This window comes from Struthio camelus, chromosome 3, assembly GCF_040807025.1.
Source record: "Struthio camelus isolate bStrCam1 chromosome 3, bStrCam1.hap1, whole genome shotgun sequence".
Classification (NCBI taxonomy): Eukaryota; Metazoa; Chordata; class Aves; order Struthioniformes; family Struthionidae; genus Struthio; species Struthio camelus.
In genome coordinates, this window is record NC_090944.1 from 129,804,193 (window position 1) to 129,818,585 (window position 14,393).

At 39.6% G+C, this 14,393-nt stretch overlaps 1 protein-coding gene across 2 annotated transcripts in view; it reads right to left on the reverse strand.

Moving 5' to 3' along the window:
* Positions 1-14,393, reverse strand: part of PLCB1 (phospholipase C beta 1) — a 448,697-nt gene that overhangs the window by 19,632 nt on the left and 414,672 nt on the right. The window contains exon 32 of one of the 2 annotated variants that reach the window (XM_068940307.1): positions 9,951-10,015. The exons of the other annotated variant lie outside the window; for it this stretch is intronic. Within the exon in view, the coding sequence (XP_068796408.1) occupies positions 9,977-10,015 (39 nt within the window). The 3' untranslated portion in view covers positions 9,951-9,976. The remainder of the gene's footprint in view (positions 1-9,950; positions 10,016-14,393) is intronic. 2 annotated transcript variants of the gene reach the window in all.

The window sequence follows — 14,393 nt, forward strand, 5'->3', positions numbered from 1 at the left end:
CCATGCCATTCTGGATTAAGGTAATTAGCATCTCATGTTTATTTTTATAACTAGCCTGACAATACATATCTTTTGACAAGATCTTAATGAAAGCAAATCAGAAAAAAAAAAAGCCATTTAACATCAACGGAATATGGTAATTCGCCACAATAATCTAAATCTTACAGGTTTAGTGTCAGTTTTAAAAAGGGAATTATTCTTCCTGAAACTAATCTCAGCGGAATTATTCAGCTCAGTAACAGATTTGGAACAAAAGAGTGAACTAACCCAGTGTTGTCACATCCCCCCTTCTCTGCTCTAGAGGCTGTTAACCATGAACTGTAGCATTTATTATTTCTGTTACAGTAGCTACCAAAGGTCCCAGATGAGGTAAGAAGGAAATTCCTTTGGAAAATTGCTCAAGAAAAAATAATCAAACGTTGGCTAGGATGCGCTGTCAACGTCTGCTCAAAAGTTTCATAGGAACTGGGTCTACTTCTACAGACACTTTTAGGTCAAAAGTCTACTAATTGCTACTAAATGGAATCCCTCAGCAAAATCATCTTATGATTAATGTATACCACTGTCAGGGCTGGTTTTACAAGCAGCACAACTCTTCCTCATTTGAAGTGAGTTGGCTTGTGCATGCATCAGGTCTGAAAGTGATGGAGCTAACAACTGGTGCAGATACTACTGCTGCAGACCCAGAGCGTGCTTCGTAGCATACTTAAATGTCTCTGTAATTGGCTACTCAGTAACTGACAGGAAGAAGCATAAATTTAGCATAGCAAGGTAAACACTGGTGGGTAGAGGAAAAGTAATGATAAACAGCCAAGCTTTTAAAGGAATAACTGCAAGTTGGGCACATGCAGTGTCCACAATAATCATGTGTTTCAGAGCATGCTACCGTCCTTGTCCTTCATCAGGTCGTAAAATCTTACAGGTAGTTCTTGTTTTTTATACTCAACATATATAAACAATATGTGTATGCTGCTTCTTCCAACAGAAACATATACATTATGAGGGACTAATAAAGGAATACATAAAACTAATAACTTACAACAGCTCCTTTAAGGTGGTAATGTCTGTAATGACAAGAACTGACGATAGGGATACGGCAACCCAAAAGGTAGTTTCTCCAGGTATATATAAGCTCCTCAGGTAGCTGCTTGGAGGCTGGCTGCAATACTCTAATAGGTCAATGATTCAGACTAAAGGAAAGCAGGAATATCTAGACCTAATCATTACAATCAAGTAAGAGCCCTAAGTAATTCACATTAGTCTGTGAACAATTCTTGCAGGGGCTGAAGAATATCTGTTTTCTAACAGCTTATTACATACAGCTGTTTGAAGGCAAGTATGATTTGCATTTTGGGTGTTTGCAAAGACGAAAACCAAAATAGGAACAGTAGATCTAAATGTATCAGAGGCCCAACAGATTAACCCAAACGGAGCCAGTGAAATATTATCCCTTCTAGTTATTACTAGAATTTTGTTTGTCTTTTTAAGGGTTCAATATCCCTAATCCCTAGAGGATCAGAATTTGAGAAACTCTTTTTTTCTCAAAGCAGATCTAATGCCTCTAATTATACCCTACAGCGGTATCTCCAACTCTTAGACAGTGGGAGAAGTAAAAATTTTACGCATATTAGTGTTTTGGAGATATATGCAGATGAATTTGCTGTTTTACATGGAGAAGAACAGAAAAGCATAAAACAAAAAAAGAGAATAGAGTAGCAACCCTATGGTATGATTCCCGTATTGCCCAATTCCTTTGAACCTATAGAGGCTTTTGCTTTAACCTGGTACGTAAGTAATTTGTGGGCATGGCAGTCAGGAGCTGGCTGTATTAAGAGGATGGACTGAAGACGGAGAGTCCATGCTTAATTAGACACAAATTTCCTTTAGGGCATTGAGTGAAGTCACTAGTATCAAAAGGACCAAAATTGTCTTTTGTCCATGCTTTCCTATCCCGTACAGAAGGACTCAGACTCAGCAGGCTGGTCAAGCAGAGCATGTGGGATCCTAAGAAGAAAGAGCAGCTCCCAGAAAGGTGGGCCAGACACTAGCACTGAGAGGAATTGCTTCCACTGGTATTTTCTTTCTCCACAGGTATCAGAGGGGCCATGATATGTGGAAGCCACACTGGGGCCTCATCCAGATCTAAAGTCTACTATAGGAAGAGCAAGCTTTTCTACCGACTTCAGCGTGTGCTGGATTTGGTCCCTGCCATTTTGCTCACTGAAGTTAACACAGTTCATCCAAGTTTAGTTCATCAGAGGGTCAAGCCTGAACTCAGGTGGATCTCATGGAATTTCAGTAAGTCTTTTGCTTTATTTCCACTGAGATCCATGCCATCAAAACATGTAACATAGTCCTTGGAGGTCCAATTTGTTTTTAACCTTATTAAAGCTAGGTTTCTTCCTATTGGTAGCTTCTATCTTGTAAGAGTCTTGTTCTGCGCAAAATGTCATTTAAGAAAAAAAAAAAACCTACAAGTAGAACCAAACCTCTTTCCATAAGAAGCACTTTTATTTTTAATGCTCTATCACTATTTTACTATTACTACGGTACTTGACATCTTCCAAATGCATTAAAAAGTTCTTGAGAGGTCTTACAACTTTACAATGTATTCTGTGATGCCAATTCTGATCACAATCTAGTTGAAGATAAGTTTAATGAGCACTACAAAAATACAGGCCTCTTGCGATAAGTGATCAAGTTATTTCAGGAAGCAACAGCATACTTTAAAAACATTGGCTGCATGGTTTAAAGTTCTACTTAAAATGTTTTTATTAAGGATATCAGAGACTTATCTTGGACTTTGGGAGTATTCCAAATGATGGTAGGAAAGTATCAGAGATTATTAACTTACAGAAAACACTTCTAGAACAATGACTTACAAAATTCCATCTTTTACCCATTTCATGTAAATGTATTTAGAACGATACAAACACCGACAAGCATTAGATTTAGTAGCGGTGAATGAATAAAGTCAATTGCTACTCTATGTAACAGTAATAAGATTATTCTGAATTAGTTACAGAAGTTATACCTGAAAAACTTCTTATCACTATGTTATTTAAACTTTCTTACACACCAATTAGTTTGAAATAATAAGTCTTTAGGCTATCCATTAATTGCAGCACGGTAGACACGATCTGTATTTAATGTTCTGCAATGAAAATTAAGCCGAAGCACCAAGCAGTCTTGGCTAACAAAAAAGGTTTCCTCAGCCCTTCGGATACAGAAGGAGAGATAATGGGGGCACTGAATTCACATGAGAACTCTTTCTCAGTTTACTATTCTCTGCTTGTCTCATGTTAATACAGACTACTGAAGCCACAAGCTGTTACCCACTTGTTTAATTTGCAGTGTTGCATTTGCAGTATACTCATTTTCTGATCATGTGGTAAAAGTGTTTTCAGACAAAAAAAGAAAAGAACATCAACGATTAATGCAAAGGAAAGGGAACAACATATGATAACTCCAAGAATATCAGATTATGAAAATCGTGCCATTCAGAAGATAGAGAGGGGACTGGTTGCAGAGAAACATGCTCTATACAACAGGAGAAGTCACCTTTTTTAGTTCTTCTCTCCCCCACTGTTATGGCTCTAGGCTCTCAAAGAAGGCTTCAAACTGCTATTTTAAAATTTACTGTCTTTGTAGAATAGACCTTAGGACAACAGAGGCACCCTTGTCTGGTCATTTTTTGCCTCACTGCTATATTGAAGCTACAATTGGCGTTTGTACCATTACAGCTGCTTCATGCTGGCAACTGTCAGAGGCGCACAGCATGGACTGCCACATCAGTCAGCAGCTGTTGACTGCAGCGGCTATCCTCAGTGCTAGCAATGATGGGAAGTGGAATTATTTTTAAAAATGCAACCATTTAATTGATAGGTGAGCGTCTTTTCTTGAATCCTCTCTGCCTACAGGATCAATGCAGATTCAAAGACAACATTCAGCTGATTCAGAGATCTTGGAAGTGGTCCAGAAGTTAGAAGCAAGCAGCAGCTGTGCTGAAATAGTCTATGTTACAAAGCATGCCTGATGGAGATAATCTGAGAGTATGCCTGACAGTGAGGCTTCTTCAAAGTCAAACTGAGCCAGCTCTCCATCTTTCAGTCTTTTCTGCATATCAGACCACCAGAGTTAGAGCTGTACCTCTTTACTGTTTCTTGTATCCTAAACTTGATTGCACTTGTACTTACTAAGAAAAGGCAGAGCACTGGCCAGTCAACTTACTCTGCGTAATACAGCTCTTTTCATCCTCAGACAATAATGGTTTACGCTTCCACGCAAGAAAAAAGATATCCCCTTTAACACCCAGTCTAGCCACTGTGAGACTCCCTAATATAGGTATCCTGCACTGGATACGTGAGGCTCTGTCACAAAAGATATGCACCATATTCAAGGATGTTCTCTATTATATGCATGTTTGTAAAAAAACGTGTTCCTTCTAACATTTACCAAATGGGAAAAGAGTGTGGACACTGAATCAATCCACTAACAACATGTCTGTATTTTTGTGGATGCATAAGCTCACTAAAATTTGGAAAAAGGGGGATCTGAAGTATTTTAAGTAAATCAAAATAATGATCTAGCTGGCATAAACAGAGACTTTCTAGAAAAAAATCACATTACGTGATATTCATACAAAAGACATAGCTTGTTTAGGGAGGACAGGTAACGAAATGGATCCTAGGTGAGATATTTATCGATGATATTTACCTCCAGACTCCTCTTCAGCAGAAAGACCTGCTGAACCTCTCTGGGTAATGGTAAAAGTGGAAAATAACATGGACATTTTTATGGTTGGTGCCTACAATAGACTATCAGAGTAGGAAGATCAGGTAGTGAGAATTACTCACTTAAGTAAGACTACCTGGAAAACTTCTGCAAAAGGAATGCAGCAGGGCACAGACTAATCTCAAGTTCTTAGCAGGCAAAATTCATATTTACAACACGTATCTCTACTGGCAACTGTATGGAGTTTGGAAAGACAGACACTTATTTTGCATAAAAGACCTGTGCTACTGAACAAGCTTATTGCTTTTTAACACTGTATTAGTTTCCGCAGCAGCCAACAGAGAGGATCTTCACCTATATCAAACCCTCAAACATGGTTTATGTCACTGAACTAAATCTACTCCTGAGGGAATAGCAGCCATTAAATGGCAGCTGATATCACGGGAAATAAATTCCAGCCTTAAAAAAAATCACTTAAGAGCAAAAAAGCCAAGTAATAATTAAAAAATAGAATTAATTTTCAATCAATTAGTATTTTCCAAGTGTGAGCCACAGTAGTGTCTGTCTGTCTGAATATAAATGGGAAAGAAGGGTCTTCCAGGTCAAGAGGAGAAATTATCACTGACATGGAATTTAGGATAAGTTATTGCACAATTTATTTCATTATGCTATGGAGAGCACAAGATCCTGCTCAGAATTACAATGATTCCCTTGTACGCTGAGAAAATGACTGACAGTGAGTTGTCATTCTCTGGAGCTTCTATAATTTCCACGCTACTCAGCGTTACAGCCTCACAGATCTCTCACGCCTTAACTTCAGCAGCATCCAAGCTATGCAGTATAAGGCCTATTACTAAAAGAATAGGGGAGGCGTTAATTGCTACCAAGACCTTCAGTCCTATCAGTAGTAGTGACGGCTGAAACCTGAACTCTGTTCTGAAAACAGAACCTTCAGAATTTTTAGCAGAAAGGAGCCTTTTAAGAGCAGGAAAATTACACTGAGGTCTCACTGACGCATATGCCACATCTTCTTTGAGGTCTGTGTAACACCCTGCAGAACAAAACTCTCACCCTAACCGCTGCTTTGAAATATGTTAATATAAATATTTAATTTCAAGAAGGATCGCAGGAGATAATTTATTATGTCTTATAAGTTTCTAGAAATACTAAAGTTCAGTATTGTGAAATAATCTGCCCTACATGCTACATGTGGTATGTTTTATTTAGGCACTGACACCTATTTAATGAAAATAAAGATGTCCGAATGTGAGCTACCACATGGAATATCGTTCCCACATGCCATACAGTAGTGAAACATGGTGGCTGACATTGCACCAGGCAGAACTCTAGTACATTAAAAAACTATTAAAAAACTTATAAAAGTCCAGGTTTAGAAAAGATGCCAGCTTGACTCTAGACATCGCCTACATGTGGCTGAAGTCCCACTGAAAAACTCTCTCATGTGCTTAAGCGCTTATCTGAAACCCAGGTTCAAGGTTGAGGAATATGTAGCAGTACAGCTTAGCTCCTACTTTTCAGAGCTCTCATTAGCCATCCTTTCCCAGCCAAAGTATCCTATTGGAACAGACATTCTGCAGGGAAAACAAAGATCAGCGCGTTCAGACCTGACCTGTAAGCCTATCATATTCTTTTATTTTGTCTCCACATTTTAATCTCAGGTTTCTGCTGTTGACAAATATAAATCACAATACTGTTAACTGAGGGAAAATCCCTCCTGTATACGACTAATAGCTGGTCATTTGTGGATTAGACACTTAATTGACTGAGGTTTTGAAATTAGGTCATTTCTCCAGACTTCCGCTCAGACACCATCACGGCTTAGGAGGATCATGTACCTCTCCTATATACAAGTATTTTCTAAGGTCACTAGTTCTGTTGAGCTGAAACCCACTGCTTTCTTCTGCGGGGGCGAGAGCTGAGATACCACTTGACAGCATACATGAATACTTGAGTTGATTCTTTCCTTCTGTTCAGCCTGACCTCCCCCTATCTGGAACAGCTACTACAGGGCATTCAAAATGCCTTGTTCCGTAGTTGAAGCAGTGAGAGCTTGAGACAGAAAGGGATGGAAGGAAAAAGAGCTTCTTCCCATCATTCTCACACTTGCTTTGGAGCAAGGGGAACCTTGCGGTGATGGATTCCTTCATATCATTTTGGAGCTCCCCAAGTACTTGCTGTTGATCCATTTTGTTTCCCAGTTATCACTCGTAGGCTTCCCTGAATGGTACTTCCCCTAATACCATACACACAGCCTATGAGGTTAAAGTCCTGAAAGGAGGAGGGACCAAAGGAAAAAAGTAACTCTTGTGGATGAGATAAGATACTGTTAGCAGTTACACCACAGGAGGTTCTTCTCAGAGGTCTGACTTCCTTCTACTTTTGCAGTAGCCAATTGAACCGCCCAGTTCCCCACCATCCTCCCAAGATATCCTCATTTGGCCCAAGCAGGTGATACGAGGTTGGCCTCATAATTGTTTAAAATATAAGTGATGTATGAGAGGAACAGAGTTAACGCAAGTACTTCTGTTTCTCTTTCTCTACTCCTATCCTCCTGTTTTTCGGGAAAGGAAGACAGGGCCTCTCTTAGGAAGAGTAATCAGTATTTAAGACCCTGAAACACAAATAATAGAGAAATCTCAGTTCGCTGGTGAACAGCTGACAATTTTATGTTGCCATCTCCAGTAAGCCACTCTTTTGAATACTGTCAGGGTGCCAACATATCTGTTATGGCCTCTACTTTCTTTTGTCACAACTACTTTGCTCAGAAGATGTACACTCTTGGCTGCCTTGCCTGTATCTGAGAGGAAAATAGCAGTCATGACATCAGGGATCCACCTAGCAACTTAATCTATGACTTACCACAATGAAAGAATGAAACAGTATTTAGAATTAACTGTATTCTTTTTAAAAAGTGCTTGAAAAATTATCACTTTTTTGTAAAAACATTAAAATAAATCGTAAGTATGTAATGGTAGGTATAGATACATGAAGAATATGTTATTGTCCATGTGGACAGAGACAGCTGATTCACAACAGAAGAGCCTAACAAATCAAGTTAAAGTCACACTTTTTAGATTGGTAAAAAAAAAGGAAAAAATCATTTGCATTTCACCAGAGTTTAGAAATCAGCCTCAATTGTGCAAAACAGACAGCACACATACAGAGCTGGTTCCTTCTTTCTTACCAATACATGTTCACAGAAGTATACATGGTAAGTGTGCAAAAAAAAGAAGGCTGATAAAACAACCCACGGGGAAGTACAAGGAGTCAACACACTGATGCTGGCCAAGGAGCAGAACAGAGACCACAGTAAACATGCTCCTTCACCACTGCTGATGGTGCATTGCTGCTAACACTGGTACCAGTATCGCACAGACTGGAACGGGAGTAGTTCAAAAACAGAGCCCCAGGTGTTCATGGAGAAGGATTATGAGAACGGTTACTTGCGTGAGTGATGAACTGGGTCTTTCTTTCTACCGTTATTGTCCACAATCGGAGAAAATTCTTCCTATACAGCTCTCCACCACCCACCGCACTCACCTGTTTGCTCCAGTTCTCTGAAGAGCAGAAACCCCGGGTTTCTACACCACGATCCCAACAAATGGAAGCAGCCCTGCAACTTCCTGTGTTTAATTTAAAGATGAGCTGACAGTTGTGACTTTGCCAGTGCTCCCAGCAAAGGGTAGCAGGGACTAAGAAGCAGACTGTGATGAAGCAGTCATCGACTCCTTCCTGGCTCCCTCCCTCCCTCCCGAAGCCAGAGGGTTGCGTAAGTGCCCAGGGTGCCAACACAAACTGTTTCATCACTTGGCAGGCTGAGAGGGGTGGTGAGAAGCCAGACAAGGATGTTCCCTAGAGTTGAGGAGCTGCAGTGCTCTTGAGAAGGCTGCTTCCTGCACAGGTGGGCTAGATGAGCCAGGAGACACCGAAATGCTGTATGTAGGTGCCTGTCTGGCAAGGAAACCAAATCCTTTGCAGCTTGGTAATTATAGCAGAAAGGTAGGTTTTGTTACCCTATACAGTCTTCACTGAGAAGCCATGGTGGTTCTCTCACCAAAGAGAAGTAAAGCCTATCAAAGCATTCCAGACAGCAGCTTTAGAAGAAGTATTAAATAAAAATACAAAGCAAACAGGAATCACCAGTTCTGCGACAAAGGCGTGTGGTTTATTCCCACCCCCTTGCCAGTGAAAGCGTCAGACCTCCTGGCACAATCATATTTACAGGCTGTTTCAGGAAGCTCACTTATAAATATTTATGTCTCCTGATAGCAAACATATCCCTGAAATACTAATTCATCCTATTAGCATGTTATAATCATTAGCCTTTCCATAAAGCAATGACAAAAATTCTTTTACTTTAATCTACTTTCATCTTTCTTCCAGGCTAGACGGTCTTTCCCCAGCTGTCTTCTACTCCTTTCCTCTTTCCTGAAAAACACGCTCTCTTACCTCTAAATCTTCCCCTTTGGGCTCCACTAATCCTGCTTTACTGATTCACGTTCATAAATTTTTCTTTCTGTCTTCAAATTTTTCTTCCTGCTCTGATGCCCTGGTTTATCCTTTCTCTCCTTACCCACAGTTTGGTGTCAAAGATGACAAATTCTTAATATATCTGATTTTCATCTGGTTTGCTTAATCGGCCAGAGATACCGAGCACTCCTACTTCAACATCTTTCCTCTGTCTCCTACCACTCCTTTTAGCTGCTCTCAGCTCTTTCTTTGACACTTCTTCCCCTCCCACCCCCAAATCTTCTGTATCTTTTCAGATAAATATTTAATAGAGCCTGGTTTTCTGATCTGAGAGTACTGCAGCTACTGTGAGCAGAGAACAGAGAATATCCAGATGACCCAAAGGGCTGTGGAAAGAAAGCTCGTATAATCATGCTACTACATACAGCTCCTGACCGCTGCACTGAGGTGGGGCAAAAGCAGCAATAAATAAAACAGGCAGGCAGACAATGGGGTGGGGTATGACTTGAAGAAGCCACAAATCGCTTTCCCGGTATAAAAAGAATATAATGGCCGGTAGCAGCATATGTTATGCAGCTAGCAGATAATCATCAGGGCTATAAACGCTCAAAGATTTCAGAAGACCCGCCAGGCAGTAAATTGTGGATATTCCTGACTCAAGTTTTGACATGTAAAATGCAAACAACATTAGCATTACTAGATAAAAAGGGGAACATTTCACTCACTTTCACTATAGTCTCATATTCCATTTCTACTTCTGTTTTTCCTCTACTTCTTGTTCTTCTATGTTCTTTAAAACAAAACCAAGGATCATTTCAATTTGAGGTGATTAACAATTACTCTAAGCTGAAATGACATAATTCTGTGCATTACAGTAACACAACATCTCTTTAATCTATGCACTTAATGAAAAACAAAGGATCACTTCATGCTTCTGTGTGCTGGCTTATTAATGTTTGACTAGTTGGTAGGAACACGTTAGGCAGAGAAACCAGCCTATTTATCACAACCTGTCACTCCATATTAGAAGAGGACAATATTTCAACTGTGTTACGTGAGAGATTTGAGTTTAGTTAAAGTTGGAGCTTAGGAACAACACAAGGAGTGACACCTTTTTTTCTGAGAGGAGGAAAGAAGCATGTCTCTGAAGGGGAAATGAGCATCAGCCATGCTACCTGAAGCCTGTATCTAAAGAAGTATTTAAGGCCATTGCAGCAGGAGGGCTTCAGACTGCAGCTGGCCTTAATTCCATGAAGTCAATGCAGGCTGGATAGAAAACCTTCAGGGACAACTCCAAATGCTTACAAAAGTGCTGCCGCTGTTTCCCAAGATGGCCTGCTCCCTTTGAGTCAGTCTTCTATGAGTGCCTGAGCTGGAAGAGGTGCAGGACACAGTGCTGCTGGAGATGTTACTACTGTTCATTTGCCTTCCTCTTGGAGCTGAAACCTCTGCTTGACAGTTTGAAAGAGCGGCAAGATTTTCATGTTGTCCTGTCACGCTAGAAGACCTTAAGTGCTGCAGGCCCCTACATGTTAATTAGTGCTGACTCCCTGGGATAGTTGTGGTTCATCACATACCACCACTCTGAGCACATTTAAGTCGAAATCTCTCTCTTGAAGAGGTCTAAGGTCTGGATCAGAGAAGTCCTGAAGGCATTCCAGCAGCAAAAAAAAAAGGGATCTAAGGTTTTTAGCTTGTGCAGTTACTAGAAGAGCTATAAAATTACAAAACCGAATGGAAAGAAGGGTGACTTTTTGGTTCTTGCTAAGTGTAGTATTGAAGCAAAATGACCACGACGTTTTCAAGTGGCTGCAGTACATTTCATTCTCTGTTGTGCTAAATTATCGTGCTGTCTTGTTTTACTCTAAAACAAAGTGCTATTTCAGTACTAAGTGATTTACTGCTTCATATGGACAGTAACTGCATGAATGTATTTCTGGACTTGGTTCTGCTTGTAGAAGGTAAATCATGGCTATTTTATGATACAGTTGGTGCCACTAAAGTCTTGATACTTCCACATCATGTACTTCATACTCCATCCCATATTCAAGATGGTGAATACCAAATACACCTATTGTATCTACAGTGTCCAAGAGTCAGAGCTGTAACGGCAACCAATGTAATAGTAGTATTAGGTCAGACTCGGCCCAGGAATAATTGCATGCAAGTTCACTGAGGTCAATTGTTCTTTGTCTTAGGTGCTGGCTGTCAGATTTGCTACAAACGAAACTGAAAACTGAAACCTTTAAAAAAGAAACTAAACAACAGCACAAAATTAAGTTTTCTGGTTTAATGTTTAAAGTTAAAATAGCTTCATAACTGAAGTAGTACTTTTTAAATTTGTCACAAAACATTTCCTCTCAAAGGATTTTTTGTAAACTGAACATAATTATTGAGTCACTTCCTTGGTAATGGTAAAGAAGCAGAACAACACAGCTGAGCACTGTGTCCTCATTTCACTTTCATGTAGATTCCTAAATGTCTTAGAATTGAGCCACAATGGCAGGCAAAAATTGTAATTAGCTAACTTAAGGTAGCTGGATTTGGTTGAAATTCTGTGCAAGGGAACTTATGCCATCTTTTGTGTTGCTATGAGTTAATGAAACCATTTTATCTATTTTCTCCTTGAACTCTTTCTCACCTTGGTAGCAGTGGGCTGTAGAACTACTGCATTAACACTGACACAAATGGTGTCATAAGATACGTGTTGGGTATAAGACGGTCAGGAAACGGGTGCCAGTGATAGTGGTAGCTTGCACTATTTTGACATGCAAAATAAATCTAAAATATTAGCTGAGGAAGCAGAAGGTGGCAGTTTGTAGCAGAAAAAAATACAGCAGAAAGAAGGTGAAATGTGAAGTGAAAAAAGAAAACTGCACACTTCCTTATCGCTTCTCCTGATGCACTTAATTTTTCTGTCCCTTTGATCTATACACTTCACTGGTTTTATGTTCCCACTGACACACAAATCAGATAAAGTGCCTTACTTAATACTGGCCATTTTTACAAAATTACATATATGCTTGCAGCACACAAACATTTTGTTACTGTGGATGTTGGCCTAGTTACTTCAATAACACTCATACCTGCTAAAGCCAGCTTAGGATTTGACTAGAAATTCCCTTAAAAACCATTCTTGGAGAACACTAGTAAGCATCATCTTCTTGCTAACTTCCTTTGTTTTTCTTACTTACGGCACCATTTTTAGCCAGCCTCCCTGTTCAGAACACATCTGTGCTTCTGAAAATGCGCGTCTACTTTGCATGCAGGTCATTGCCGGCACGTATTGGTTAGCGCTCACACACCAGGATTCTGGTGTGCAAAGTAGGCACACATTTGCAAATGTGCAGATTTTACCAACCTAGAGGGCAAACATCAGGCTCAAAAAAAATAAACTTTTCAAAAAAGCAACATCCAAAAATGATAGCAAAACAACTCCACTTAATCAAGCTGGGGATTTTCCCTTTGATTATTTAGCAAGTACTCAAAACACAGTCCACTGAATGTAACAGAGATATCTGGATAGCATGAATTCCGCAGTGATATGCAGTTATACGGGTTACAAGATACAACGCCTTTGTTGTACGTAAGGTATACATCATTCAAAATCTATATAGCTTATAGAGCTTTTAACAATACAGTCTGTGCACCTGCACCATTAGGACTCTCTCAATCCAAATGACGTTAGTGTAGCACACATAGATCGTGTATTATACACACATATTTACCACAGAGTGCTCATTAGTTATGGAGCTCCAGCATTGTCTTGCAGCGTTAAAAAGAGAAAGCCAGAAAGAAACACATGGATTAAAACAAACATTGAATTTCTAGCTGTTTTTCATTCTGATGATTGTGACTGCATTTGTTGCAATTACAAGGTCTTGGTTTAAATTCCCCAAGCAACTTCTCGATTCGAGTGTGAGAAGTATCCTTCTGTATGTACAGACATAGCGTTAAATAGCTTTTCATGAAAACTTTGATGTATAGATAATACAAAACAGACAGTATGCATGCTTTCCCAAATCAAAACTAAGCAGCCAAATAGCTATTTATTTTATTAATGCTGGGACAACATTCTAGAGAGAAGATATGTGGGAACTAGACTGTAGAAGAATACTAGTGGTGGGGAAGTGTTAAAATATTATCTGCTATTCATAGTCAACATCTAATGCTGTTTTCCCAGCCATTTTCTGGAGACAACTTTTAAAGAAGAAAGCCCAGAAATAACTTAGTGCAAGCTTAAGCTTTTAAAATACCACATTTGAATATATTCTGTTTTATTTGACATCCGAATGTGTCCTCACTTGTACAAAGGGTCACAAAAAAGGGCGCATTTTATATTTCTGGTTTCTAAACTGTCATTAGGAGCTGTGTTGTGTTTTCATTTATTGCGACATGACTATAAGGAAACACTGCCATACTCAGTCTAGATTTATACTCTTGCAAGTGTAGAAATGTAGCCAGAATCTGGTCGTTCACTGCAGTAAATTGTGCTGGCGTTATACCCCAAATCAAATGCTGTTAATATGAATGCATTCTTCTTTACAATTATCTTTTATGAATATTTACAAATATGATAAAGAAAAATATATTGTATCGGGGGAAATAAAAAGGGAATATTGCTTACCCACAAGGGCTGCCTCTCCGCGCTCCATTTGGTTCTATTAAAAATTCACATTTCTCAGTTATTCAGCTGGCAACTTACATGTGTTGCTATCGGCTCTGCCTCTGGCTTACATCTATGTTATTTTAATAGACCACAGCAGCACAAAACCGCCATGTTAAAGAAAGAAGAAAAGATTTCCAAACGCACCTTGAGTGGAAATGGAAAGCTTTTAAGTCAATGGTGCAACCCAAGTGGCTTCAGATTTTTAGAAATTAAACATCCAGGCCTAGTTCCTGCTCCCGTTTCTGCATTATAACATGTCTATCAAAGTTCATTGGTTGGCAATCTGAGAAACATGTTTCTGCTGCAACTTTGGCCTGCTGACTAAGATGCAAGCATTGCTCACTGGCCACTAAGTCGAGGAAAAAAGAATGTGCCATCTGGAAAGGGCCATATACTGTCTGTTAGTCAGCCAATGGACCAAGCAAACGTGTCTTGGACTTTATGGAAGCTCTGGCCTAAATTATTATTAAGTCATGATTCCTCTACAATTTGTTTGCAG